At 42.6% G+C, this 26,078-nt stretch overlaps 1 protein-coding gene across 13 annotated transcripts in view; it reads right to left on the bottom strand.

The window, feature by feature from the left end:
* ATP8A2 (ATPase phospholipid transporting 8A2) overlaps nt 1-26,078 on the bottom strand; it is a 726,614-nt gene that overhangs the window by 423,418 nt on the left and 277,118 nt on the right. Inside the window, exon 25 of one of the 13 annotated variants that reach the window (XM_089304402.1) lies at nt 9,979-10,427. The exons of the other annotated variants lie outside the window; for them this stretch is intronic. Coding sequence (XP_089160528.1) covers nt 10,425-10,427 — 3 coding nt within the window. The 3' untranslated portion in view covers nt 9,979-10,424. Of the gene's footprint in view, nt 1-9,978; nt 10,428-26,078 lie in introns of those variants that run through there. 13 annotated transcript variants of the gene reach the window in all.

Genomic DNA, 26,078 nt, shown 5'->3' with positions numbered 1-26,078 from the left:
CTAGGAGCGGCGGATGCAAATACTGTAATTAAGCTATGACAGTGGAGGCAGCAGGGCATTTATTTCCACACATGAAGCCTATGGCCTCCGGCACAGCCGAGGGCCTTTGAACCAGATTTAATCCCCAGAAAATACTCTGTGTCAGTCCCAGAAGCAGTTACTGCTCTTGTAAATTAAAATAAAGGGTGAGAAATAGGACTCCACAAATTTTCCTTTCAATAGATGATGCAGTTGCCTTCTGTGTGCCCAGAGTATTCACAGACAATAAACATCCTGCTCGCTAGCCAATCACATTGCCCACGTTCTCAGTCCACACTCCATTTACCTGATTATAACCAACACGGATTACTAAGGAGCACATTTTGCATCTTTCAACATCAGGGCTGTCTCGAGATTTCCTGCAGAACCATTTGCTCCAGGAAATATTTGGAAGATCTTTCTATTCAGAAGACTATGTGAACAGTGGCTAGTTGCATTGAGCAAACCAGAGCTCCATCTCGCAAAATTGTTCGCCTCCAGCCAAGTTTCATCAATGAGGAGAGGAACAGCGATGCATGTGAAATGAGGATTAGGGCAGGGGCACGTTGGCAGGGAAAACTGACACTGTGAAATTAGTGTCACAACAAATAAATGTTGTCGCATGGAGGAGGGAAAGGGCTTAGTCTCAGCTGATTAGTCATCTCTGCGGAGACTAGGCTGCCACTTCCCTAGGACACACGACAGCACCCGGGAGGACTTCTTTGCCAGCAGGCCTTCGTGAGTTTTATGCATTGTTCTAGAGATGCATATTTCCAACTAATTGCAAGCCAAACTAGAAGGACGTCAAGGTCGCAAAATGCACGCCCAGCACCACCTAGCTTTTGGGTTTATGTGACCATATGGTCTCAATTCACCTAGAAATAAAACATTAGAAGCAAGCACACAGAACCCCGAGGCCTGGTTTTCCCTCCCAGTCCCTTGCTCTGTAACTGACAGTAGTATGCACGTCCAGGATGCAGGAATAAGAGTCACTTTCTTTGAAACAGCCAACACAAAGCTTTCCATCCTATAAATACTTCACCATTGCAAGAGTCATTGGCTTTGCTATGAAATTAAATGTGGCTGCCATACGAACTGCAGTATTATATTACTCCTTCCCCCGCAGCTCCAGTTCTCTCTCAGATATCAAAATAATACAAGTAATGGTATAAAGTTCGTCGAAAGCAGGACGATTTATGCTGCGGGTGAAACCGGCATTGCTTCTTTCGAGGTGAGGGGTTTTATGCTGGGAAATAGAAGGCACACTGGTCTAAATAAAGTGAAAAAGCAGAGACAAGGTTGGTGGGTGGGTGAGGGGTGGGTGACCACGGAGAGAAAGAAGAGAAAGAGCGAAGACGACATTCTGAGGGCCCTGTAGCTAGTTTCTAATATCTCCTCCATAAAAGGATGGTCTCCCCCAAAGCTTCGGCAAACTACAACAGACTCTATGCATCACCCTGTCTACAGCAAATTATTTATCAGCTCTTCCAATACCAATGGACAGAACAGAGATACATTTTGGACTGTTGTTTCAAAAATCAAAGAATATTCCTAAAGAAACTTGGATTGAAAGAATTCAAGAAGATCGTCTAGAAAGCTAAATAACTTTAAAGAAAACAATTTACTTGTTACATTTTTATGCTAGGAAAATAGATTTCATGGAACCTGTGCCTTCTTTATAGTGTTTTAACTAGTCTTAATTAAAAAAATTAATCTTGCATATTATTCAATTATGTGATTTGCTATCTTATCACCCTTTTTAAGTTTTAATTTTTTTTTTTTACATTTTTATTTACTTGAAAGAGAGAGAGAACACATGCTCCCATCTGCTGGCCTACTCCCCAAACACTTGCAATGGTCCAACAATGGGGTGGAAGATGGGAACTGGAAACCCAGTCTGGGTCTCCCGAAGTGGGTGGAAGGAACTCAGTTACTTGAGTTCTCCTCCAGTGCCTTCCATGGTCTGCATTAGCAGGAAGTAGGACTTAGGAATGGGGCCTGATATCAAACTCTACTGCTCATATGGGATGCAGACAGCCTATCCAGAATCTTAACTGCTAGGCCAAATGCCTGGCCTTTGGATTTTTTTAATTGGCACATAAAATTGTACATATTAATGGGGCACCCATTTCAATACATGCATACGTTACGCAGTGTTCAAGCAAGGGAAGCATATCGATCTCTCAAACACTGATCATTTCTTTGTGGTGAAACATTTGTCCTTCCTCCCAGCTTTTTTGAACTACGCAGTCGCCTGACTGTGCAACAGAACACCAGAACTTATTTCTTCTATCTAACTACATCTCAGTATCTATATTATTCCTTCTAAAACTTTTTTGTTGAGTCATATCATGCCCAGACTAAGGAGGCTCCAACAACCAATAGCCAATGTGTTCATGTGATGAGACCCTGGGGACCCTTGAGTGCCTGGGGGAGGCTGCAGTGCTCTACTGAGAGTGAAAGACAAGGCAGAAAACAGACATGAGAGCAGCATAAAGAGACGGTGACTAATAGACCTATTAAGCTAACAGGTGGCTAATCCTGTTCTCCTACAAGGGATGATCACCCAGTACCAAACAGGGCTTTGGATGTTTTTGATTCAGTGCTGGCACTAAGCTATGTGACTGGGGCAGTGTTATTTATGGGTTGAATTATGTCCCACAATAAATAATTTCCAGGACTCTCAGAATGTGACCTTATTTGAAGAGCTCATTGAGTTGAGATGAAGTCACTAGGGCATGTCTTAATCACTAGGCTAAACATGGCTAGTTCCCTATTCCAGGTTCCTAAGTCGGCAGCCTGGGAACAGCCAGCCAGGCTGTGCGGCAGTCTATCACAGAGACTCAGCCTGATGCCATTGAGTATTTAAATGGTAGAACAAAGCACCATTCTGTCCTGAGTCCAGGTTCACCAAGCAACCTTCTGCTAAGATGGATTCTCAGACAATGGGGTCAGTTCGAGCCATATATGCAGTTCACCTGGAAGATAAAACTTTCATCAACAAGGAATGCCCTTTTACCCTGGCTCATAGAACTAGTGAGCCACAGCACTGAGAGTTGGCATCACTAACCGCGATTCTGTCTGAATCCAACCAGGCTGAGTGTGTACCAACACGGTGAGATCTGGACATTCAACCACATTGGCCTTGTCAAGGAATGGTTATATTTGCTCCAGGCTGCCCCACCTCAGTCCATGGCATGTCTTGATCTGCTCAAGCTGCCAAAGAAAATGCCACAGATTGAGTTACTTAATTAACAGACATGCATTTCTCACAGTGCTCTAAGGCTAAATGTCAAAGAGCAAGGTGCTGCCCAATTCAGTTACTGTAACAGCACTGTCTCCTCATGATGGGGAGATGAAGAGGAGAGGGCTTCAGGACTCTGCCCTTATTTTATAATAAAATTTATCTATTTATTTGAAAGGTAGAGTTACAAAGAAAGAGAGAGAGGGAACTATCTTCCATCCACTCCCCAATTGGCCACAACAGCTAGGGCTGAACCAGGCTAAAGCTAGGAACCTGGAACTCCATCTGGGTCTCTCACGTGGATGAAAGGGGTCCAAGTACTTTGCCCCTCTTCCATTTACTTCCCAGGAGCATTAGCAGGGAGCTGAACAGGAAGTGGAGAAGCCAGGAATTCAAACCAATGCTCTTAATATGAGATCTGGTGTTGCAGGGGGTGGTTTAACCCATTGCACCACAATGCAGACCTAGAACTCTACCCTTATGACTACATTTAACTTTAATTACTTCCTTACTCCAAATATAGCCACACCAAGGGTTAAGAATTCAATATGTGAATTGTGGGGGACACAGTTCCATCCACAGCACCTTCACTGGAGTCTCGCTGCACCTAGAATAACCCTGCTCCTTTCCGTGTTCTACCAGACTCTGCTTCTTGTCCTCATTGAGCACATGTGCTAAGAGGCTCTGCCCCACAGCCTTCTGTGTGTCCTGAGTGTCCTGCCAGTGCCCCACTCTGGGGGATTTGCATCTACTACTCTGCTGACTGGCAAGCACCTTCCCTGGCCCCATCTCAACCTCTTTCGGTATTGAGCCAAAAATCCTCACAGAAGCCATTCCTGGCCATCCTATAAAGATGCCCTCTTTTTAAAAAAGCAAAAAGAAAGAAAATTTATTTGATAGGGAGATAGAAAGAAGACATGGGTTCCTCCTATCTGCTGATTCACTCTCTAAATAGGAAAGGAAAAAGAGATGATTAGCTGGATATAAGGCTTGTTCTTGCCTCAGTGGGTGGAGAGTTAGAGACACTTTTCATTAGGATTGACATGCCAGTTTGAGTCCAACAATCAGGAGACACAAGGAATGTTATTTAAGAAGGGAAAACCCTTTACCTTGTCAGATCCCTTTTTTGAGGAAGAACAAATGCAGTCTGCAAAAACAGCAAGTGTTTAGCAAAGGGTGCAGAAAGGTAGTGGAGCAAATGTGCCTTCATGTATATAGCTGAGGCTGGGCCAGGCCAAAGGCAGAAGCCCAGAGCTCAATCTGGGACTCCCACATTGATGGCAGGAACCCAATCACTTGAACCATCATCTGCTGCCTCCCAGGAAGGCAAAAGGCTGAAATCAGGAGTAGAGCCAGGCCTAACACCCAAACACTCTGAGACACAGGTGTCCCCAGGGGCATCTTAACTACTAGGCCAAATGCTCCCCCTCTAAAGCTGTCCCCCAAGCCACTCTTTATTACATCATCTTCTTACTTGTCCTTCAAGGTACTAATAAACCTGATTTAGTTGTATACCTTCTGCCAACTCAACTGTGAAGATCTCCCTAAGGAACCTTCTACAACCGTTTTAACAGGGTATTCCTAATTGCCTAAAATCGTGCTTAGTACCTGTACTGTTCTATTTTGCATTACTGTAATGAAATAACTGAAGCAGGCTAACTTAATAAAGAGGTTTATTTAGCTCACAGCTCTGGAGGTTCAAGGAATTACATCTGGTGACAACCTTCTTGCTGGGAGAGTCCTGAGGTGGCACAGGGCATCACATGGAAAGAGACAAGAGCACATATGTGTCTGCATGGCTCTCCCTGTGCTTTTAAGCCACCAGGTTTCAGTCATGGGGGCTACAACGTGATGACCTTAAATAATCCTGATCATGTCCAAAAGGCCTTGCCCTGAACATCACAGATGGATTAACTTTCCACCTTCTTAGTACATCACAGTGGAGATTAAATTTCAACAGAGGGAGCCTTGGGGCTTAACTCAAACCATATGCAAACTATAGCAGCACCCATCGGGTGTTACACAAATTTGTTGAACCCATGAACGAATGGCTAGAGAAATGTGTGTCCACCTCACCCATCAAAATCACTTCAGATTCAACTGTAACTGCGAAACGTTTAAACATCAAAGCATCTAAGATTCAGGGGAACTCCGGGAGGTGCAGCCTCAGCAGTTCTTCTCAGCTCTGTGACCTGTGATCAGTCATTTCTGAGGCTAAGAGCTCCCTCTGCGACACACAGGCTGTTGTAAGCGTTACATCAAAATCACTAAGTTATATACACCAACATGTACCTTTTGGTTTGTAAGTAATTTTAGTCAACTAACTAGTTATTCAGACATGAACACAACACTCAAAATCACTGTCAAGTGATTTTTTTTAAACATCCGATGGAGTCAAGTGTTACCAAACTCTCGCGACACTGGCAAGAGTAATAGCCAGCCCACAAGTATTCCACAGCAGCAGACACTGTAATGAGACCCCAGGCCACCTCCCACCCCTCCCTGCAAGACCTTCATACTCACTGCCCAGATGCACTGAAGCTGGTTCCCACAAGAAGGTGTAATTTAATAATCTTTGAATTGCTGAGGCCTGTGTATTTTAAACCTGCAGGCTGAATTAGCAGCTGGCGTTCAATCACGGCAGTAGCTCTTGTAATTTTAGACAATTATTCTGCGCTGTGTGGAAACGTTGGGTCTAAAAAGCTATATACATGAAGGCACATTTGCTCCACTACCTTTCTGCACCCTTTGCTAAACACTTGCTGTTTTTGCAGACTGCATTTGTTCTTCCTCAAAAAAGGGATCTGACAAGGTAAAGGGTTTTCCCTTCTTAAATAACATTCCTTGTGTCTCCTGATTGTTGGACTCAAACTGGCATGTCAATCCTAATGAAAAGTGTCTCTAACTCTCCACCCACTGAGGCAAGAACAAGCCTTATATCCAGCTAATCATCTCTTTTTCCTTCCACAACTAAATCTACATTTTCTTATCCCACGATCTTAGCTTCTCACAATTCTCTTCCTCCCAAATGAGACCACCTAAGATCAACCATACACATCCACTGGTTGCTCTGAAGTCTTCTTATACAATTAAAGAACAATAACAGGCCGGCGCCGCGGCTCACTAGGCTAATCCTCCGCCTAGCGGCGCCGGCACACCGGGTTCTAGTCCCGGTCGGGGCACCGGATTCTGTCCCGGTTGCCCCTCTTCCAGGCCAGCTCTCTGCTGTGGCCAGGGAGTGCAGTGGAGGATGGCCCAGGTGCTTGGGCCCTGCACCCCATGGGAGACCAGGAAAAGCACCTGGCTCCTGGCTCCTGCCATCGGATCTGCGCGGTGCGCTGGCCGCAGCGCGCCGGCCGTGGCGGCCATTGGAGGGTGAACCAACGGCAAAGGAAGACCTTTCTCTCTGTCTCTCTCTCTCACTGTCCACTCTGCCTGTCAAAAAACAAAAACAAAAACAAAAAAACAACAACAACAACAAAAAGAACAATAACAACAAAACTTGAGTGTATTTAACTATAATCCATATGTGAAACTCTATAGATCTCAACTGATTCAAGTATTCCAGAAGTAACACACTGCTGCAGATGGAAGGAATTGCTTTTAAAATGCTATATTTGTTAAATCTACAGGAGCTGAAGTAGAAGTGAAAAAATATGGAGGGTTGGTCATCAGGAAAATTGTACTAATCACTTTATTTGGCTAAATTAACTTTTTCTGAAAAGCAGCTCAGAGAGAAGACCACCCCTGGGCAGGTGTAATTCACGCAATTTGTACTTTTCAAACTAACAGCAAATCACCAACTTGATAAACACATAATTGCAGACACATCTCAACTGCCTTTACAGAACATATAATTCGGGGAAATACTATAATTTGTGCTTGGTAAGTACACTGTTCAATCTTCACACAATACTATATAGTATACCACTGAAAACATATAGAAAGACTATTTAACATTAAATTAATATCTTGTTAAGGTTAACCAAATTACAAATTACACTGAGAGTTAACAAAGGGTAAAGCATTTGCCCACAGTTATAAAAATTAGAGAGTTAAGGTTATGACTCAATCAACTGGAGGCAGTATCTTATAATTTAGTTTCCTCCAAATTTGTCTCCTTTTCTCTTCTGTATTTCTAAACCACAAACTATCTGTAGACAATCAAGGCACTCCAGCCCCTTGGCTTAACCTACAATCTTCCAAAGTCATAAAAGCCATATATCAGGGACTTGAACAGGCCAGAAAAGGAAAGAAAAACCTACAGCCCTTGTCCTGAGAGACTAGGTCAACCAGTCAAGCAGAAAAGAAACAAGAAAATGAAAAAGGCAACGCAGTTTTCTGTTAGATAATACCATTCCTATGAATTTGTCCAAAGTACCACATATGCGCAAAATATCTTAAAGATGAGTACAAAAGGGGCGAACGCTGTGGCACAGTGTGTTAAACCACCACCTGCAGTGCTGGCATCCTGTGTGGGCTCTGGTTCATGTCTTGGCTGCTCCACTTGTGATCCAGTTCCCTGTATGGTGTGTGGGGGAAAGCGGAGGAGGATGTCCCAAGTCCTTGGGCCCCTGCAATCACATAGGGGACCCCGGGGAAGGTCCTCGCTCTTGGCTTCATTTTGGCCCAGCCCTGGCCATTGTAGCCACTTGGTCATTTGATGGAAGATCTTTATGTCTCTCCTTCTCTCTCTCTCTCTCTCTCTCTCTCTCTCCCTCCCTCCCTCCCTCTCTAACTCTGCCTTTCAAAAAAATAAATATTTACCAGGAAAAAAAAGATGAGTACAAAAGGTCACTACCAACACAAAATAACGTGTGAACAAATAAGTTATTGCCCTGGAAGAGGCCAAAGAAAAGCATGTCAAATACGCCATTATTATAGAGAATTAAGTACATGAAGATCTAAGTCTAGTTTGATAAAAGTCAGGAATAAATGATATTTTTCCTGAGCAGGGATAGGGAAGAGAACTTATTTATTTATTCATTTTTTAAAAGATTATTTAAGAGGCAGAGTTAGAGAGGGAGAGAGAGAGAAAGAGGAAGAGAGAGAGATCTTCCATTAGCTGGTTCTCTCCCTCAATGGTTGCAATACTCAGGGCTGGGCCAGGCCAAAGCCAAGAGGCTGAAACTCCATTTGGGTCTCCCATGCAGGTGGCAGGGACCAAGGATTTGGGCCATCTTCTGCTGCTTTCCCAGGAGCAATAGCAGGAAGCTGAATCCAAAGTGGAGCAGATAGGATTGAACCAGCACTCACATGGGATACCAACAAATGGAGGCTTAACCCATTGCACAACACTGGCAGCCCCAGAAGAGAATTTATAAAGCAAGAAATTGACTTTCACTATGTTGAGCATCTATCTCACATACAGTTGGGAACTGTGCTCTAAAGTCAAGGATATAACATGAAAGGGCTGGCTCAGTGAATCAACGAGGCAGAATTATAGAGACAAGGTAAGGAAAGATGGGTTTAGAACATCTTCTGGTCAATTTTTATAACACAAGAAAGGTCAGTACAGTTTTATTTCTTTCAAAGTGAAAACGCCCCTTGTCCAGGGTCCTCCATCAAAGTGTATGGGTTTGCCTCTTGGCTTCAGTTCCTGACTCCAGCCTCTTGCTAACAGAGATCCTGGGAGGCAGCAATGATGACTCCAGTGATTGGATTCCTGCCACATGGGAGACCCTGATCGAGTTCCTTCTCAGCCTTGTCCATTGCACATGGGAGCATGTGCACTCTCTCAAATAAATAAGAAATAATTCAAAAATTAACAGAAAGATCCAATGTCCAAAAGTTCATGAATCCAGAGCAAGGAGAGATTTGTTATAAAGACAGAATCAGAAAACAAGACTAATTAGTTAGAAAAATACATACCTAATGAATATATTGGAATTTTTTATTTGCCTTTTTATATATTTCCTTTAAAAAACACAAATAAAAACAAGGGAAAATCTTTCATCACTTCTGAGTTGACACTAAGACAAAACTTTCTCTTTCTTTAGCTTTAAGAGGTATTTATGTATTTGAAAGGCAGAGCAAGAGAGAGAGAGAGATAGGAAGAGAGAAATCAAGCTTCCATCCCCTGGCTCACTCCCCAAATGGCCACAATAGCCAGGACTGAGCCAGGCAGAAGCCAGAAACCTGGAACTCTGGTCTTCTACATGCCCCATGGCAGGGGCCCAAGTACTTGGACCATCCTCCACCGCTTTCCCAGGCACATTAGCAGGAACCTGGATTGGAAGTAAAGCAGCCAAGACTTGAACTGTCACTCTGATATGAGAACTGACATTGCAAGCAGTGGCTTAACCCTGTTGCACTGCAATTCAGGCCTTAGAAGAAACATTTTTATATGATTGTTAAATTTTTTAAAGATTTATTTATATGAAAGGCAGAGTTACAAAGAGAAGAACAGGTATTCCAGCCCTTGAGAGGAATCTATTAGTCTCAGAACAAATCCTATTTTTTCCTCCCCAGTTTCCTTAGTGATGGTACCTTACTTGTGGATCAAGACTGGATTTGATAAATATTAACAATAGTTAGAGTGAAGAAAAATGAGCTCACTCTAAAGAGGTAGGATGGCTTTCAGTCTTATGCTCCCTCCCCCCAAATTGGGAAACTCTCTTTAAATAATACTTTAGCTGAGTAGAACACAGATTATAAAATAAGTACATTTGATTCTTAAAAATCTAAGACAATGACAAAAGAGTACTTAAGTAGCAAAAAAGCTTGAGGAAAACATATATAATCAAAAATGGGACAAATTTCTAATGTTTCCACCAACACTCAGCCTGAATGATCAAAACTCAACCATTTGGCACGCCAAAGGGATTTCACATTAGATTACTTCACAAAGCAAGTTACAATAAGAACATCTGTCCGAATTATTCAATAACAATTCCTGATGCATTTCAAGGCCCACTGTTGTGCATGGAAGACAAAGGTTTCCAGGGAAGAATGACATCCTTGGGGATGCTGAGCCTAGTGAGGAGGATGCTTAGCCCAGTAAACCTAACACAGCCTGGGAGGAGACACCCCGGAGGCCAAACAGCAACATCAGTAATCTTCCAGTCCCATCCTCAACTTCTCTCAGGTTAGCCCCATCAAACAATCACGGGTCGGTTGAGGTTCTTCACATTATTTTAGATGCCTATGGCTTCACACAGTTTTACTGGAAAAAAATTAAAGCACCACCATGAGTTCACTGATTTCCATTTTCTCCCTTGCTACAGGAATCAAGCAGTATGCGTCATCATACCTACTTCTAATGTTAGGTTCTGTTATTTCACCAAAAATGGAACAAATGGGGTTTCCTGTCTTAAGGTTTGTTTTTTTTTAAGATTTTATTTATTTATTTGAGAGCCAGAGTTACAGACAGTGAGAGGGAGAGACAGAGAGAAAGGTCTTCCATCCACTGGTTCATTCCCCAAATGGCCGGAGCTGGGCCTTTCTGAAGCCAGGAGCCAGGATCTTATTCCAGGTCTCTCATGTAGGTGCAGGGGCCCAAGCACATGGGCCATCTTCTACTGCTTTTCCAGGCCATATGAGAGCTGGATCAGAAAAGGAGAGCAGGGACTAGAACCAGTGCCCATATGGGATTCCAGCACCACAGGTGGAGGATTAACCTACTGTGCCACAGGCCCGGCACCCCTGTCTTAAGTTTTCTATCAATGGTAAAGCTGTGCTTGAAAATTATTTTCAGAGACCATTTGAGCGTTTTAAGCAATGGGTATCTACTTCCTACTTTTCTCAAAGACAACTGTTGTATGAAATCTGAAGTCCGTTTTGTGAAACCCTTTAAGACACTGTGAAGTATATTCATATTCATCTAGGTTTTGTCACTTATATCCCACATTTTTTGCTTTTCAGCCCTTTGGGCAGCTTACAGCTTCCTCCAAAGATCATTTTCTTCAGTTCAACACTCACATTTAAAAATTTCCTGGAGAAAGGGTGGACCAGTGGCAAACTTCCAGCACTTCTTTCTATGTTTTGATTTTAATCTCATTCTTCAAAGATTATTCTCCAAGACTCTAGGTTGTCTGGTATTTTCTTCCAACCTTGAAGGTGATTCTGCTATGTTCTGTCTCTACTGTTACTAGTGAGAAATCAGCTGTCTCTCTGAGGAAATCATCTACACCTGTTCCCTAATCCCCATCCAGTCTCAAAACTTTTTCTTTGTTCTGGTGTCACTAAGTTTCACCATGATGTATCTTGGTGAAGATGTTATTACTGATCCTGTTCAGATTATTGGGATTTCTGAATGTATAAATTGTTATCTTTTTATCACATTTATAAAATTCTACTTTGTGTCCCCTATTTTATCTCCGTTCTAAGACTCTGAGTAAGCTTATGGTAAATGCTCTCATTCTACCCTGTGTGCATCAGCCTCTCTTCCATACTGTCTCTTGTTACTACACTCTATATGCTGTCAATCCAGAATGGAGTCAGCAAACTCTGGCCCCTGGGCCAAGCCCAGCCATGCTTTGTAAGGCCTGTAATCTAAGAATGATTTTCACATTGTTAATGGCTTGTAGAAACATGATTAAACATGAAAGATTACACAATGAAGACCACATATTGCCCACAAAGCCCAAAACATTGACCATCAGACCCTCTGCAGAAAAAGTTTGTCGGCCATTCCTCTAGATCATTTCTTCTTGCCTATATTTTGGTTTACCAATTCTTTCTACAGTGGTATTTGACATGAGAGAATTTTAAAAGGCCATGGGGAAAAAATGGAATTTGCTTATTTTTGGTGTGAAAAAGCTTTGAAACTCATAACATTTTTCTTTATAACATGTATTTGCCATGAATGTTTTGGGGACCCCCTCCCTATATTGTTCAACTGTTTCTTAGAGTTTTTAATTTGTTGTGATATTTTTCATCTCCAGAAATTCTACACAGTCATGTCTCACATCTGCAGAGCTGCACCTGAAGTTTCCTATTGTTTTTAAGCACAGGCAGCATGGTTGTTTTATATTCTATATCAGGTCATTCTATTAGCTTCAACCATTGCACTTTATTTCCAGTGTCTTTTTTTGTAATGCTCCTGGCTTGAGATATCTACTTCCCTGTACTTGATCATCTTTGGAAGGGAACTCAGTGTTAGCACTTAGAATCAAAGTGCTCTCCTGCAAAGGGAATCTGTGTTTACTTCTGAGTTGGAGGCTCCTTGGAGCTCCTTGGAGGTGAGGAGAAAATAGGTCTCAAGTCCTCCGGAAGCCAGTTTCACTCCTGACTTACCTTATCCTTTAAACACTCCCTGCCCCCAACTCCACCCAACCATCATGAGGAAAGTCCCCAGGCTGTGGCTTCTGTCCCACCACCCTGTAGATCTGTCAGCACCAAAGCTGCCCTCAGCACACAGAGCATCAGCATCTAAGCTTCCTCTTGCCCTCTACAGTACCCCCTCTGCCTTCAGTTTTACCTCAGAACCTTTCACCCTTCTGTCTTCTTTTCAATGCTTTTAAACATATGTTTTAGAATACTGAGCAGTCTTGTTTTCAGTAGCAAGGCAGGTTAGAGTAACCTCACCTACCATCACTGGAAAGCAAAAACCCAAGTTCAAGATTTTTAATTGTTCCCATCTGGAGAACTGGGAGTACTTTTCATTTCAATACTAAGATGATGATTAGGTGAGTTCTTTCCCATGGTCCAAGAACCTAATAAACCACCAGTTGGATCTGGTCCATGAGTATACTTTTCCTAAAAAGGCTATGGCATCTACTGACTACTAACATAGATAGGTTTAGCCACAATGTGATGCTCAGTTTCAGATTTTGGAGAATCTGGATTCTGGGTTTTCAGGTTAGGAGTGCTCAACTGGCAAAGTCTATGCAAATAACTCAGATCTGAAAAACATCAGAGTCTGAAACACATAGGGTCTAAAGAAGTTTAGATAAGGGATCCTCAACTAGTATGAGGCATCATCTTTCTATCAGCGGCACGGGGACCCTGCTGAGAAAGCAAATTTTAATTACTAATAGAATTGTAAATCACTTAGTTTCTAAAAAAGGATGATTACATTTTAAATCAATTTTTTTTTACTGATTCATGTAATTCTTCACTGCTCCACATCTTAAAACAAAGTTCCTGATGAGACTGTTCATGTATCCTACCATGGGTACTCACTAAGGTAAACAAAGCTGGCCAACACCTGTCCATGTGGAGAGTCTATTGCATGTGGCCTCTTTGCACCTGGCCCCCATCCAGCACTCTCTCCCCAAGATGACAAATCTTTTCTGAAGGCAATAGGTCAGTCACAAGACTCTGCATGAAGAACCATCTACACCAGTATCTTTTCCACATCTCCCCTTCCCACACTGCCCTCAGCTCCTCCCTACTCAGGAGTCAACCCACTCAATCACCCCTCACATGTACAAATATGTGCTCCTGACCAGTTCCGGTCCAGCTACCTTAGTAAGTCACTCTCAAACTTGTCATCTGATTTTAACTTAAAAAAATAAAAAACATACTGAAGACTGAGAGCCTATATGGTAGTGCCAGTAATACCATAAACCAAGAGGAAGCAAAGCCAGAAATCTAAGTAAAACCAAGAAGACTTAAGCCATCTATACCTTAAGTACTTGAGTACATACAAAAATCTTTAAAATTTCCACCTTAATTCCCATCTGTGTTCATATGGTCTTTTTAGCTCCTAAATATATATTTTTTCTTTTTTAAAAAATTTTTTTAATTTTTTTTTTGACAGGCAGAGTGGACAGTGAGAGAGAGAGACAGAGAGAAAGGTCTTCCTTTGCCGTTGGTTCACCCCCCCAACGGCCGTTGCGGCCGGCGCACTGCGCTGATCTGAAGCCAGGAGCCAGGTGCTTCTCCTGGTCTCCCATGGGGTGCAGGGCCCAAGCACTTGGACCACCCTCCACTGCACTCCCTGGCCACAGCAGAGAGCTGGCCTGGAACAGGGGCAACCAGGACAGAATCCGGCGCCCTGACCGGGACTAGAACCCGGTGTGCCGGCGCCGCAGGCGGAGGATTAGCCTAGTGAGCCGCGGCGCCAGCCAGATCTTACATCTTAAGTTTTGTTTTACTCCAATGATACAAGGAAAGAGGATCTCTCCAGAAGTATGCAAATTGGTTTAATGGTTTAATCTTTCCTTCTTAAGTTTCTAAGCATTTTTTTTAACAGGCAGAGTTAGACAGTGAGTGAGAGAGAGAGAGAGAAAGGTCTTCCTTTTTCTGTTGGTTCACCCCCAAAATGGCCACTACGGCCGGCGCACTGCGCCCATCCGAAGCCAGGAGCCAGGTGCTTCCTCCTGGTCTCCCATGTGGGTGCAGGGCTCAAGGACTTGGGCCATCCTCTACTGCCTTCCCGGGCCACAGCAGAGAGCTGGACTGAAAGAGGAGCAACCGGGACAGAATTTGGCCCCCCAACCGGGACTAGAACCTGGTGTGCTGGCGCCACAGGTGGAGGATTAGCCTATTGAGCTGCAGCGCTGGCTGAGCTCCTAAATATATTTTTAGAAGATGGGCACTACCCATAAAATTCATCATAGCTTTCAAGACAACAACATGCTCATAGGTTGGAAATGTGCTTATAATATACAAATCAAAAATCAGTTCTATGCTGTCTAAACTCATAAAACATAGAAATGCATAGACCAGCTAACATAAACAATGTCATTAGGCAGAATGGACAGAAAAGACTTAGCATATTGGATTCTAAATGGATATATACAATCACATTTCAATTTCTATTTCACAAAATACTAAGAAGTCCCCTTCCCCCATCTATTAGTTTTTATCTATGGCAAGTATGTGTGTTTTAAAGGTAGACATTAAGAATGAAGAAGGGAGCCAGTGCCGTGGCTCACTTGGCTAACCCTCTGCCTGCAACACCGGCACCCCAGGTTCTAGTCCCGGTTAGGGTGCAGGGTTCTGTCCCAGTTGCTCCTCTTCCAGTCCAGCTCTGTGCTCTGGCCCAGGAAGGCAGTGGAGGATGGCCCAAGTGCTTGGGCCCTGCACCCGCATGGGAGGCCAGGAGGAAGCACCTGGCTCCTGGCTTCAGATCGGCGCAGCACGCCAGCCGTGGTGGTCATTGTGGGGTGAACCAACGGAAAAAAGACCTTTCTTTCTGTCTCTCTCTCTCACTGTCTACCTCTGCCTGTCCAAAAAAAAAAAAAAAAAAAAAAAAAGAAGAGGGGAAGCGCAGAGTAAGAGGGGAAGGAGTGTTTCTTAAAACAGTCTCCCTGGAGGCCGGCGCCGCGGCTCACTAGGCTAATCCTCCGCCTAGCGGCGCCGGCACACCGGGTTCTAGTCCCGGTCGGGGCGCCGGATTCTGTCCCGGTTGCCCCTCTTCCAGGCCAGCCCTCTGCTGTGGCCAGGGAGTGCAGTGGAGGATGGCCCAGGTGCTTGGGCCCTGCACCCCATGGGAGACCAGGAAAAGCACCTGGCTCCTGGCTCCTGCCATCGGATCAGCGCGGTGCGCCGGCCGCAGCGCGCCGGCCGCGGCGGCCATTGGAGGGTGAACCAACGGCAAAGGAAGACCTTTCTCTCTGTCTCTCTCTCTCACTGTCCACTCTGCCTGTCAAAAAATAAAAAAAAAAAATAAAAAAAAATAAAAAAAAAAAAAAAAAAAACAATCTCCCTGGAATTGCTCTTATTTTCCCACTCTGAATTAATGAAGAAAAACGTGGAAAAAATTTCAATTTCATGATGAAAGTGAAACAAAAACTGATGAATTCAAGAAACTCATAAATCACATGTTAAGTGCACTAAACATACAAGTTGATGCAACTCCAGGTAATAATCAGGTTAGCAAGGTGAACATCAAGTCTTCATCTCTGAACCTAACTTAAGAGTTTAGCAGGCGCAATTTTAGTTTTTTTTTTTTTTCCTGCCAAACTTGCTAAATCATCATTTCCCCCAACAACAAAACTATCCTGCCAATTCTCAATGGAGACAACAGAAATGCAAAATATAATTCAAGGGTTCAATGGAAAAGCAAGCCCCTAAATTTAAATAAATTGAGATATAAAAATAATCAGCCCCTAAAACTAGAAACTAATATTTAACTTCTGTAATATGCCACCCAAATAACAAGGAAAAAAACCTTCAAATTAATCTATTAGATAATGATAAAGAAACTATAGATGACCATTACATAATAACTTTCCAAATGATGATAGTCAAAGCAATGAACCTTAAAGAAATTAACCACTACTGCATCCATCTTGGCATTTGAGCCTGTTATTTCCATACAGACACAGCAGGATTTTCAGTCCTCTATAAGTCCCCCTTGTGGAGATTTATCAATTGAGTCTTGTCTACTACTAAAACTATAATTAAACTGTACAGTAAGCTATTTATATGCCTGCAACAATTTCCTTTTCAAGATAAACCAGACTTCAGTTTTATTCGGCAAAATCATTTCCAATTATATATTTAATCTGTATGTTATTGCTTAAATTACACCTGCACCGCCCTCTGGCCCAGATCCTGGCTGGAGGCTCTGGCAGCAGCTGCCACACATGTCAAAGGGTTGTTATTATGCTCAATGGGAGCCACATGTACTTGTCTGCCACAACAACTTGTACCCTATGACCTAATCCAACCTATCAGATTTTGCCTTTTTTTTTTTTTTTTTTTGTGAACCAAGGGCAATTCCTGGTACTCATGATTCAAACACAAAAAATACATGTTCCAGAAAGGAAGCATCCTACATATAACATCTTCCCTCTAGATCCCCAAACAGGAAACTATTAGGGACTTGGAGAACTGGACAGACTGAACTATGCCAAATCATACGCGTAAAATTTAGATTTCATTAAATGATCACTATTAGAAGGGACATAAGAAAAGGACTCATGTTTGTGCATGTGGGAGAAAAAGAACTGCCCTAGAAACTACTTCACCCACAAAGAAAAAGGGTTGGGCCACCTAAAGGTTGATGGGACATACTAGGTCTATGATTCTTAAGATGGAAATCATGGTTCAGATATTGATAGCCTAATTCTTCACCCAGGCCCTAGCAGACATCAGGGTGCAGTCAGCTGCTGCAGCCAGGTATACACAAGCTGCACTAGAGGGTGCTTGGTGCAGCAGTAAAGGCGCCACTTGGAATGCCCTCAGGCCACATCAAAGTGCATGGGTTTGAGTCCTCGCTCCACTTCCAGCTTCCTGCTTAGCTGCACTCTGAGAGGCAACAGGTGATGGCTCAAGTACTGGGTCCCTGAGCCCAACCTGGGGAACTGGGATTGGGTTCCTGGCTCATCTGGGGAATGAACCAGCAGATTGAAGATTTCTGTCTCTTCCTTTGACATAAAGTAAAAATACATATTTAAAAATTTCAAATTTATTTTAAAAAGAAAAGTACGATTTCATTAATGTATAAATGAAAAATCCCAAGCAAGCTTATATATAGCTTCTGAATACATACTCACTTATGATAAAGGCATAAAAGCAGGACAGTGGATTTCTTGAGAGCAGTGGGATAAAGAAAGCAAACAAAGGGAGTATCATTATCTCTAATGCTTTGTTTCTTTTAAAATACCCATCGAGCAGTCCCAACTCCTAATTACAATTCATCTGCGGATTGTCTTGAAGTTTCTATGAGGATAATCATGATCACATTATTCATTACAGCTGCCTTTCTTCCACTTCACTCATAACTTTTATCTTTTGTTTCCTTGCCTTGTCACACTGCAAGATAAATTTAAATGTACTTACAGGGAACATTCTTGCCTCATCCTTCCTTTAAAAGGACAATTTTGTCACTCTACCATCAAGTATGATGGGTGATACAGGTTTTGGTAAATGAATCTCACAGATTAAAAAAGTCCACTCCCCTTCAAGGATGAAAAGTTTGGTGGTGAACTAGTTTTGGTCTAATGGTCAGAGCTTGCTGACCCCTGCACTAGCAACCAAGGTTATCGACACTGTGCTGTCCAACACAGCACCCACTAGCCGCATGTGGCTACATAAACTTAAATGGCTTTAAATTGATTCTTCTTTATCCAAACTAGTTGTGTCAAGTGACTAATAACCACATACGGCTAGCACCCATTGTAATGAATGACACAGAAAACATTTTACCTCTCAATAATGTCTTATAGAAAATGTGCTTTTTCTTCTTTTTTTTAAATACAGCAACCATTCTGTTTCACACTATTTTTAAATTTAAGTGCCAGGTAATAAAGTGTAGAAAGTATCAGCATGAATGAATGTGAAGCAATGTTAAGGCCAAATGAATAAGCTCAGTGAGAGCAAAATACTTTCCAACAGGTTTATATTGCTTTTTTTTGTACTTGGGATAGTAGGGGGATAAATACACAAACACACACTCACATACACTTCAAAAAATTTTTTTTTAACAGGCAGAGTTAGACAGTGAGAGAGAGAGACAGAGAGAAAGGTCTTCCTTCCATTGGTTCACCCCGCAAGTAGCCGTTACAGCCAGCGCGTTGCGACTGGCGCGCTTTGACAATCCAAAGCCAGGAGCCAAGTGCCTCTTCCTGGTCTCCCATGCGGTTGCAGGGCCCAAGGACCTGGGCCATCATCCACTGCACTCCTGGGCCACAGCAGAGAGCTGGACTGGAAGAGGAGCAACTGGGACAGAACCCGGCGCCCCAACCGGGACTAGAACCCGGGATGCCAGCGCCGCAGGCGGAAGATTAGCCTAGTGAGCCATGGCACCGGCCAACACACAATTCATATTTAAGTAAAACTCAACCCTTCAGCTGGATGGAGACTATCGCACCTTGATTAATCAAGAACTTCCCTGCAAGAAGGAGAGCAGAGAGTTAATCTCTAAGGGATAATAATCACGTTCCAACTATAGAGTAGGTTTTGGTTTTATTTACTGTGAACTACTACTCTTCAACATGCTCTTAAATCGTGCAATTAACATTATTCTCATACTGAAAGATTTAAAAGAAAAATTATTTAAACAGAAGCAGAATCTGTATGTTATTATTACTATCCATGGTTCACCTAGCACCACATCCCAAAAAGAAAAAGCAGAGAAGATCTACACAAATGGAAAGTTCATTAGTGTTTGAGGTTATAAGCAATATAGCTACCTATTAAGAATTAATTTTTGCTGAGACAGCATCACATTCAGGGTGTATTAAATATAAGAACACTTCAAAAACATTGTTCTGCTCTCTCCTTCTTTGAGGTCAGCTTTTTTAGATTCCACATGAGTGAAACCATAAAGGTATTTACATGTACAACATTTATTTATGTTATCTTATCTGTACAAAGTGGTGGTAAGTCCTTTTCATTCTCCAACAAATAAATTACAATTAATTTGGAAGACAGAGCTGGGGCTGACATTGTAGTGCAGCAGGCTAAGCCATCACCTGCTATGCCAGCATCTCACATGGGCACTGGATTGAGCTCCTGCTGCTCCACTTCTGATCCAGCTCCCTGCTAATGCAGCTGGGAAAACAGTGGAAGATGGCTCAATGCTTGGGCCCCTGCCATTCACATGGGAGACCTGGATGGAGTCACAGGCTCCTGACTTGAACCTGGCTCAGCCCCAGCAGTTGTGGCCACTTAGGGAGTGAATCAGAGGATCAAAGATTGATCTCCCCCTCAACCTCTGCCTTTTCAATAAATAAATCTATCTTTTTTAAAAATTGAAAGAGCTGACCCAGAGGGCAAGGAGGAAAACACAGATACATGTGAGTGTGTGTCTGTGTGTGTGTGCGTGTATGTGTGTGTGTGTGTGTGATGTCCAGGCACAGGTACATAGATCATTTGAGAGGGCAAATCTCTTGTGACCTTAGAGTCTCATAGGAATTCATAGCATAATACAAAGTAACATATGGTCCTACATATGAATGGCTAAAAACAACCATAATGTTGTATACTAAGGTGTTATATACCTAACAGAATCTACATAGTTCTCTAAAATGGAGCTGTCACAACATGTTTGGACCTAGAGATTAACAGTTAAGAATTCTAGGTTAAGAATAATATTTATAGTGTATAATCCTATTTTTAAATAAATGACTACACATATGCATGCATATGTACATATGTAAGTGTATATATACATATATATGCACATACTGAATATACATATTTATTTTACTGTTATTGAATGAAGGAACCAAAGAGCCTCAAAACATACATCAACCATATGCTTCTACTTGAGCCAGAAAAAAGTTCCTGCACTTCGCCAAATTTTTAATTATAGTTCTCTGGGTAGTGTGCTTCAAAGTAACATTTATTTTTCTTTTCTCTTATTTATATTTATTTTTCAACATTAACTGGGACAACTTTTAGACCGAGTAAACAGGTTTGAAACTATCAGATTGCCAGAAAAAAATATCCTCTGAACGAAGTTTGGTGGTTATAATCCCGTTCATCAAGTGAATTCCATCAAAGGTTCTATCTCAGCGACATCTTGGACTCACTCTAAATGAAACGCATCCAGGCCTACAGGAGCTACCTTACATAGGAACAACAGTGCTCAGAAACTTGATCACGGAATAAGCTTCCCGATGAAGGAATCTGACAGATTTAAGCTTCTGATATGATAATCTTTCCCTTACAATATCCTGGCCTCATTTTCACAGCAAAGCAGGCTGTTATCACAGCCTCAGAATCCCCATCATTGTTGACATGAAACATTTCCATGATCTATCTTCATGGTACACCACGTAATTACTGATTTTCTTCACTTGGAGGCCAAGAGTGGTAAGTCAAGAGCTGTCAGGCTCCCTGGCAGGTTACCCAAGCCTGTCTCCCTCAATGATTTGGGTGCTTTCAAGGACACCATTAGCCCCAGAAGTCAACAAACACTTCTGAGTTCATCCTCGCCTCCCTCCCAAAATTGGATTCCATCGATCTGGTTTATCTATTGCAAATAAACACACTGAGTGGGAATGATGAGTTCAATTGCCACAGAAGAACAAAGGAGTATCACTCACCTCTGCTTGTGAAAAGCATAACCAAACGTGATTGTCTGATGAGCATGAGCTTCGTACATAAAATTTAAAGTGCTGATTAATTCAAGTTCAATATCTACCGCTTTCAACCAAAGAGAGAAAATGTTAATGAAAGAATATTCACTTTAAGGCCTGAATTATCTTAAAAATCATTTTATATGTAATAAAGAAGAATAAGGTTACCCATTAATTTGTGCATTGCATAAGGAAATCTGTTACCATGCTAACCTAAGACCTAGAAGAAGTTTCAGCAAAACCCATTGAAAACTTTGTTCATATCTCCAGTTCTCTACCCAACAATCCCTGGAGCCCACTCCAGATTTCCCTGAAATGGCTGGACAAGCTCACCAATGACCACATGTTGCTAACCCAGTAGTTAACTTCTTAGCCCTCATCTCAGGGAACACATAAACAGCCTTTAACACAGCTGATCCTCCCCTACTTCCTAAAAGACTGTGCTCTTGTTGGTTTCCACAATATCAACCTCACTTTTTTCCCTACCCAAGTGAACTACCATATCTTCTTGGTCTCCTCTGCTGGCTCCCACCTCCCAAACTTTTACACAATGAAGAAGCCCGAGGGTTGAATTCTCTCCAACTTTCTGCTGTCTCAAATCAATCATGAGGGTCTCATCGTGTCTCCCAGCTTTTGTAACGCCACTCCGACTACTCCTATGTGTTTCTCTCCATCCTGGACATTGCCTCTCAACTCTCAATCACACATATTCATCTGTCCTGGGGACACAGAAGAGTTAACTCAACCGCAAAGTGTCCAATAAAGATCCCTGATTCCCACACCATGCCTGCTCCTCCTATCCTCTTTCTCCTCTCAGAAGTGGAAATTTGACCTTCACAGCTGCTCAGACCCAAACACCTGGATTCCTATCCTCCTTCCATCATGCATTCAGAATGTGAGCAATCCTATCGTTTGCAGTCAAAATACTGTTATGCACCACATTTAGTGACAGGGACATGTTCTGAGAAATGGGTTACTAAGCAATTTCAGGTCATGTGAACATCACTGATGAACTTATAGAGGTGATATCATCTTGTGCATGCAGTCTGCCGCTGGCCAAAATGTCATTATGTGGCTCATGACCTCACTCTACGCTCAGAATCCTACCACCTCCCACCCCCCAGCGCTGTCACTGCCCTGACCCTACACTCCCCAACCTCTCTGACATGGACAGTACAACAGCTACTCACTCGACAGCTGCTTCTGCCCTGGCCTCCTTACTCCAGTACCCAGATCCCCTTTCAGAAGGCAAATCAGATGTCATGCTTCTGCTCATGTCCACCAAGGATTCCCCATTTCACTCAGAAGGAAAGCCAAGTCACAATGACCTCTGTGCTACAGGATACAGTTCCTGCTAATTTCTCTGATGCCCTCTGCCCCTCCTCCAGGTCTCCCATGCGTGGACAGGGGCCCATGGACTTGGGCCATCTTGTACTACTTTCCCAGGCCACAGCAGAGAGCTGGATTGGAAGTGGAGCAGCCGGGACTCAAACGGGTGTCCACATGGGATGCCAGCACTGCAGGCAGCGGCCTCACCAGTTATGCCACAGTGCCAGCCCCTAAAACATTGCTTTCAAAATAGGCATTTAGTCTGGCAGCTTAGTGTTAGTTAAGGTGCCCATGTCCCACACTGGCATACCTGGGTTCAATACCTGGCTCTGGCTCCTGACTCCTGACTCCAGGTTCCTTCTAATAAAGACCCTGGGAGACAGCAGGTGATGGCTGAAGTAACTGGGCTCCTGCCTCCCACGTGGGAGACCTCGCTGTGTCCCTAGTTCCCAGTGTCAGCTCCAGCCCAGCCTCAGAGGTTATAGACATTTGGGGAATAAACCAGTGGATGGGGGAAGCACTCTCTTTCTGTCCCCACCTGCTATCCTCTGCCTCTTAAGTATATCTTTTTTAAAAAAATCACTTTGGTCTCAAAACAACAAATAACAGTAGTGTGCCTATGCTTGTGCATATATTTGTGTGTTCATGTATTTTAAACATATTTTAGATAGCTTAGTAGGGAGTCACCTAACATGAGAGAAAAAGATTTTTTAAAAAAATAGCACCGTACTGTGACTTACAATGAGAATTTTCCATGGGTCAGACTTTTCTAACAAGAGTGCACAAGACTTGAACCCTGCCAGGCACCCTGGAGTCTCCAAACTCACTCTGCTATCCTTCATCACCTGTAAGTTAAGTTGTTAAGTTCTTTGCCATGAGAACTACAACAGAAACAAAACAGCAAACTTCTCTGTGGTCCATAAGATGCTCAGAGTCTCTCTACATGCCATAACAAAGTACTACAAAGCATCTACTGAATGCTAAAGGACCAACCCCATCAGTAAGATTTGTAATGTTCCCTGTTCCCAGGATTCCCACTTTCTGCCTGTCAGTGAGCCAGTGCTAGCTACTGGCTACCAGGTGACTTAGTAGCTATTTCCATCTTCTTCCATGCTTTCCCCTACATTGCAGGGACTAGAACACTTCTGAGACTCCCTTATAACTAGGACTCTGGGTAGATTTTGCCAATATGAAGCATTTGCTTAGGATGAGAAAGAAAGGAGACAGAGCTGTTGCTTTCCACACAGGAGAAGTGCTCCACATTTGATCTTGCCCCAACTTCTTAGATACAACAAAGCTGGGAAATCAGCAATGACTTCCCAAGTCTCCTGGGTAGCAACAGAAGCAAAGCTGCGGAGGCATGAACTTGAAGCCCAGCTAGGACTTGGCTGACTTCTGATTCTTCAGCTTTTCCAATAATTCTGCAAGCACCTCATTTCCTGTCTTCAATACCTTCACACCTGAAATTAGCTGCTGTGTGTTATTAACATCTCTCAGCCTGGAACCTACCCTTCTAAAGTTATGCTTGTGGTACTGGAGTGTGGAGTACCCAACTCATATTTCTGATCTGCGGCTGGCTCTCTAATAGCCTCTGCCAGCAGCAGGAAGAGGAAAACAAAAGAGGCCGCAAGTCTGGAGTGAGAAAAGAAGTATTTTCCTGTGTGATTGCAACGCATGTGAAAGTCCCTTCTTCATCCTGGCAGTGGGGATGGCTGTGTTCAATAAAATTTCATTTGCAGAAACAGGTGTTGGGTCAAATTGCTCCTGATGCTTTTAGCTGGTCTACCCCTGCCCTAGTTTTCATTTTTACACTTTCAGTTACCAAGTTAGCAGTCTCTAAACTTAATTAACCATTCTTCACATTAAAACCACACTGTTCAAATAATCGATGTTTTTCTCTCCTCGTCAGACTTTATCTCCATTCCTGCACTGAACTCTCCCTATTCCTACCACTGATATCAGAAGTGGTCCCCAGTAACAGTCCAAAGGTAGGAAACTGGCACCAACTATTTTACTGGAAGGCACTGACAACCTAATCATTAGTCTAGGAGAGATGCTGGTTGTCCATTGTGAACAGTACCAAAATTGTAAAATGATTGTCCCTGATATTCTTTCTCTGCCTTTTCATGTGTAATCCCATTCTTTTCTAGAACCCAGAGGTGAAACTGGCACTCTACTCTGGCATTCTATTTTCCTGATCCAGCTGTCTCCCAGCAGTTTTGAAGACCAGAGGCAGCTGGGACAACTCCAGGGGCAGCATATTATTGCAAAATAACTCAAGTAATAGAGACTTTCAAACTTGAAGTTACTGTTTATCAAAGATGATCTGTCAGAAGCACTGTGGACTGCTCAAATCCTGCATTTAGGGATGATAAACTGGTAAACAATTGGACTAAGGAAAAGGATATGAAACAGCCATTTTAGATAGTAAACAATAGCAGCACTGATTTCTGAAAGAAAAGTTAATGAGGTGTGCGATACGACAGCTGCGGTTTGTGACTGGAGGTACCTGCCCCAACTGTGACTCAGGGAAGAGCAATACAGAGTACAGTTCTCACTGATAATTCTCAGCTAGAGAATGCTGATGGGAAATGAAGGAACTACCACACAGAGAAAGAGCTTGAGAGATCTGAAAGGGTCCCCTTGTATCTTTGAACAAACACCAAGTTATGCACATGAGTGAGATCTGGGGGAAAAAAAAAAAAAAACCCTCATATGCTTTCATTTGAGAGGACTTCAAAATGTCAATGAACATGCACATTATCTATCATTGCATTTTCCTTGAACAATGCTCCTCAACTTCCGAGATGGGGAGGGAAGGTTACATGCTGAAAAATCCACTGTAGGTTGAAAATAAACCAAAAATGTATTTAATACACATAACCTAAAAAACATCCTAGCTTAGTAACACAGGAAACAATATAGCGTATCTGTCGCTTACGGCAGCCACCACTGCCAAGTATCACAAGAGTATAGTACAATGCAAATCACCAGCCCAGGAGAAGATGAAAATGCAAAATTTAAAGTACAGTTTCTACTGAATACACATCACCTTTTGCATAATCAGAAGTCAAACCATAGTAAGTAGGAGAACATCTGTATATAAAAGAAGTAATAACAACCAAGGCTGTGTGATGAATAAATTCCCAGAGCTCAAATAATTGGAAGAAGTTTCAACTATCCATAGTGGAAAAGCTGTAGATTCTTAAGTGGTAGCCCCAATGGATTATGCTTTGGTAGGACAACTGAAATAGTACAAGAATAAAGGCCGCCACAGACTCACAAGTACCTGCCTGCCAAAACTTTAATGAAAATAACAGAATTCAGATATTCAGCAACAAAAAATAACCAGCACACATCAAAAAATTACTAGACATACAAAATGACAGAAAAATATGGTCTAAAACCTAGATTTTAAAAAAACAGCAAATAGAAACAGGCCCATAAATGACATAGAAGTGGAATTAGTAGAAGAGGATTTTAAGTTATTATAAATTTATTGAAAGACTTAACAGAACACATTAATACAATGAAAAAAGTGGAAGAACTAAATAGAACCATTA

The sequence above is a fragment of the Oryctolagus cuniculus genome, chromosome 9 (genome assembly GCF_051225735.1).
Source record: "Oryctolagus cuniculus isolate XC-2025 breed Fujian yellow rabbit chromosome 9, ASM5122573v1, whole genome shotgun sequence".
In the NCBI taxonomy this organism is placed as follows: Eukaryota; Metazoa; Chordata; class Mammalia; order Lagomorpha; family Leporidae; genus Oryctolagus; species Oryctolagus cuniculus.
This window is presented reverse-complemented; position numbering and strand designations above follow the sequence as displayed.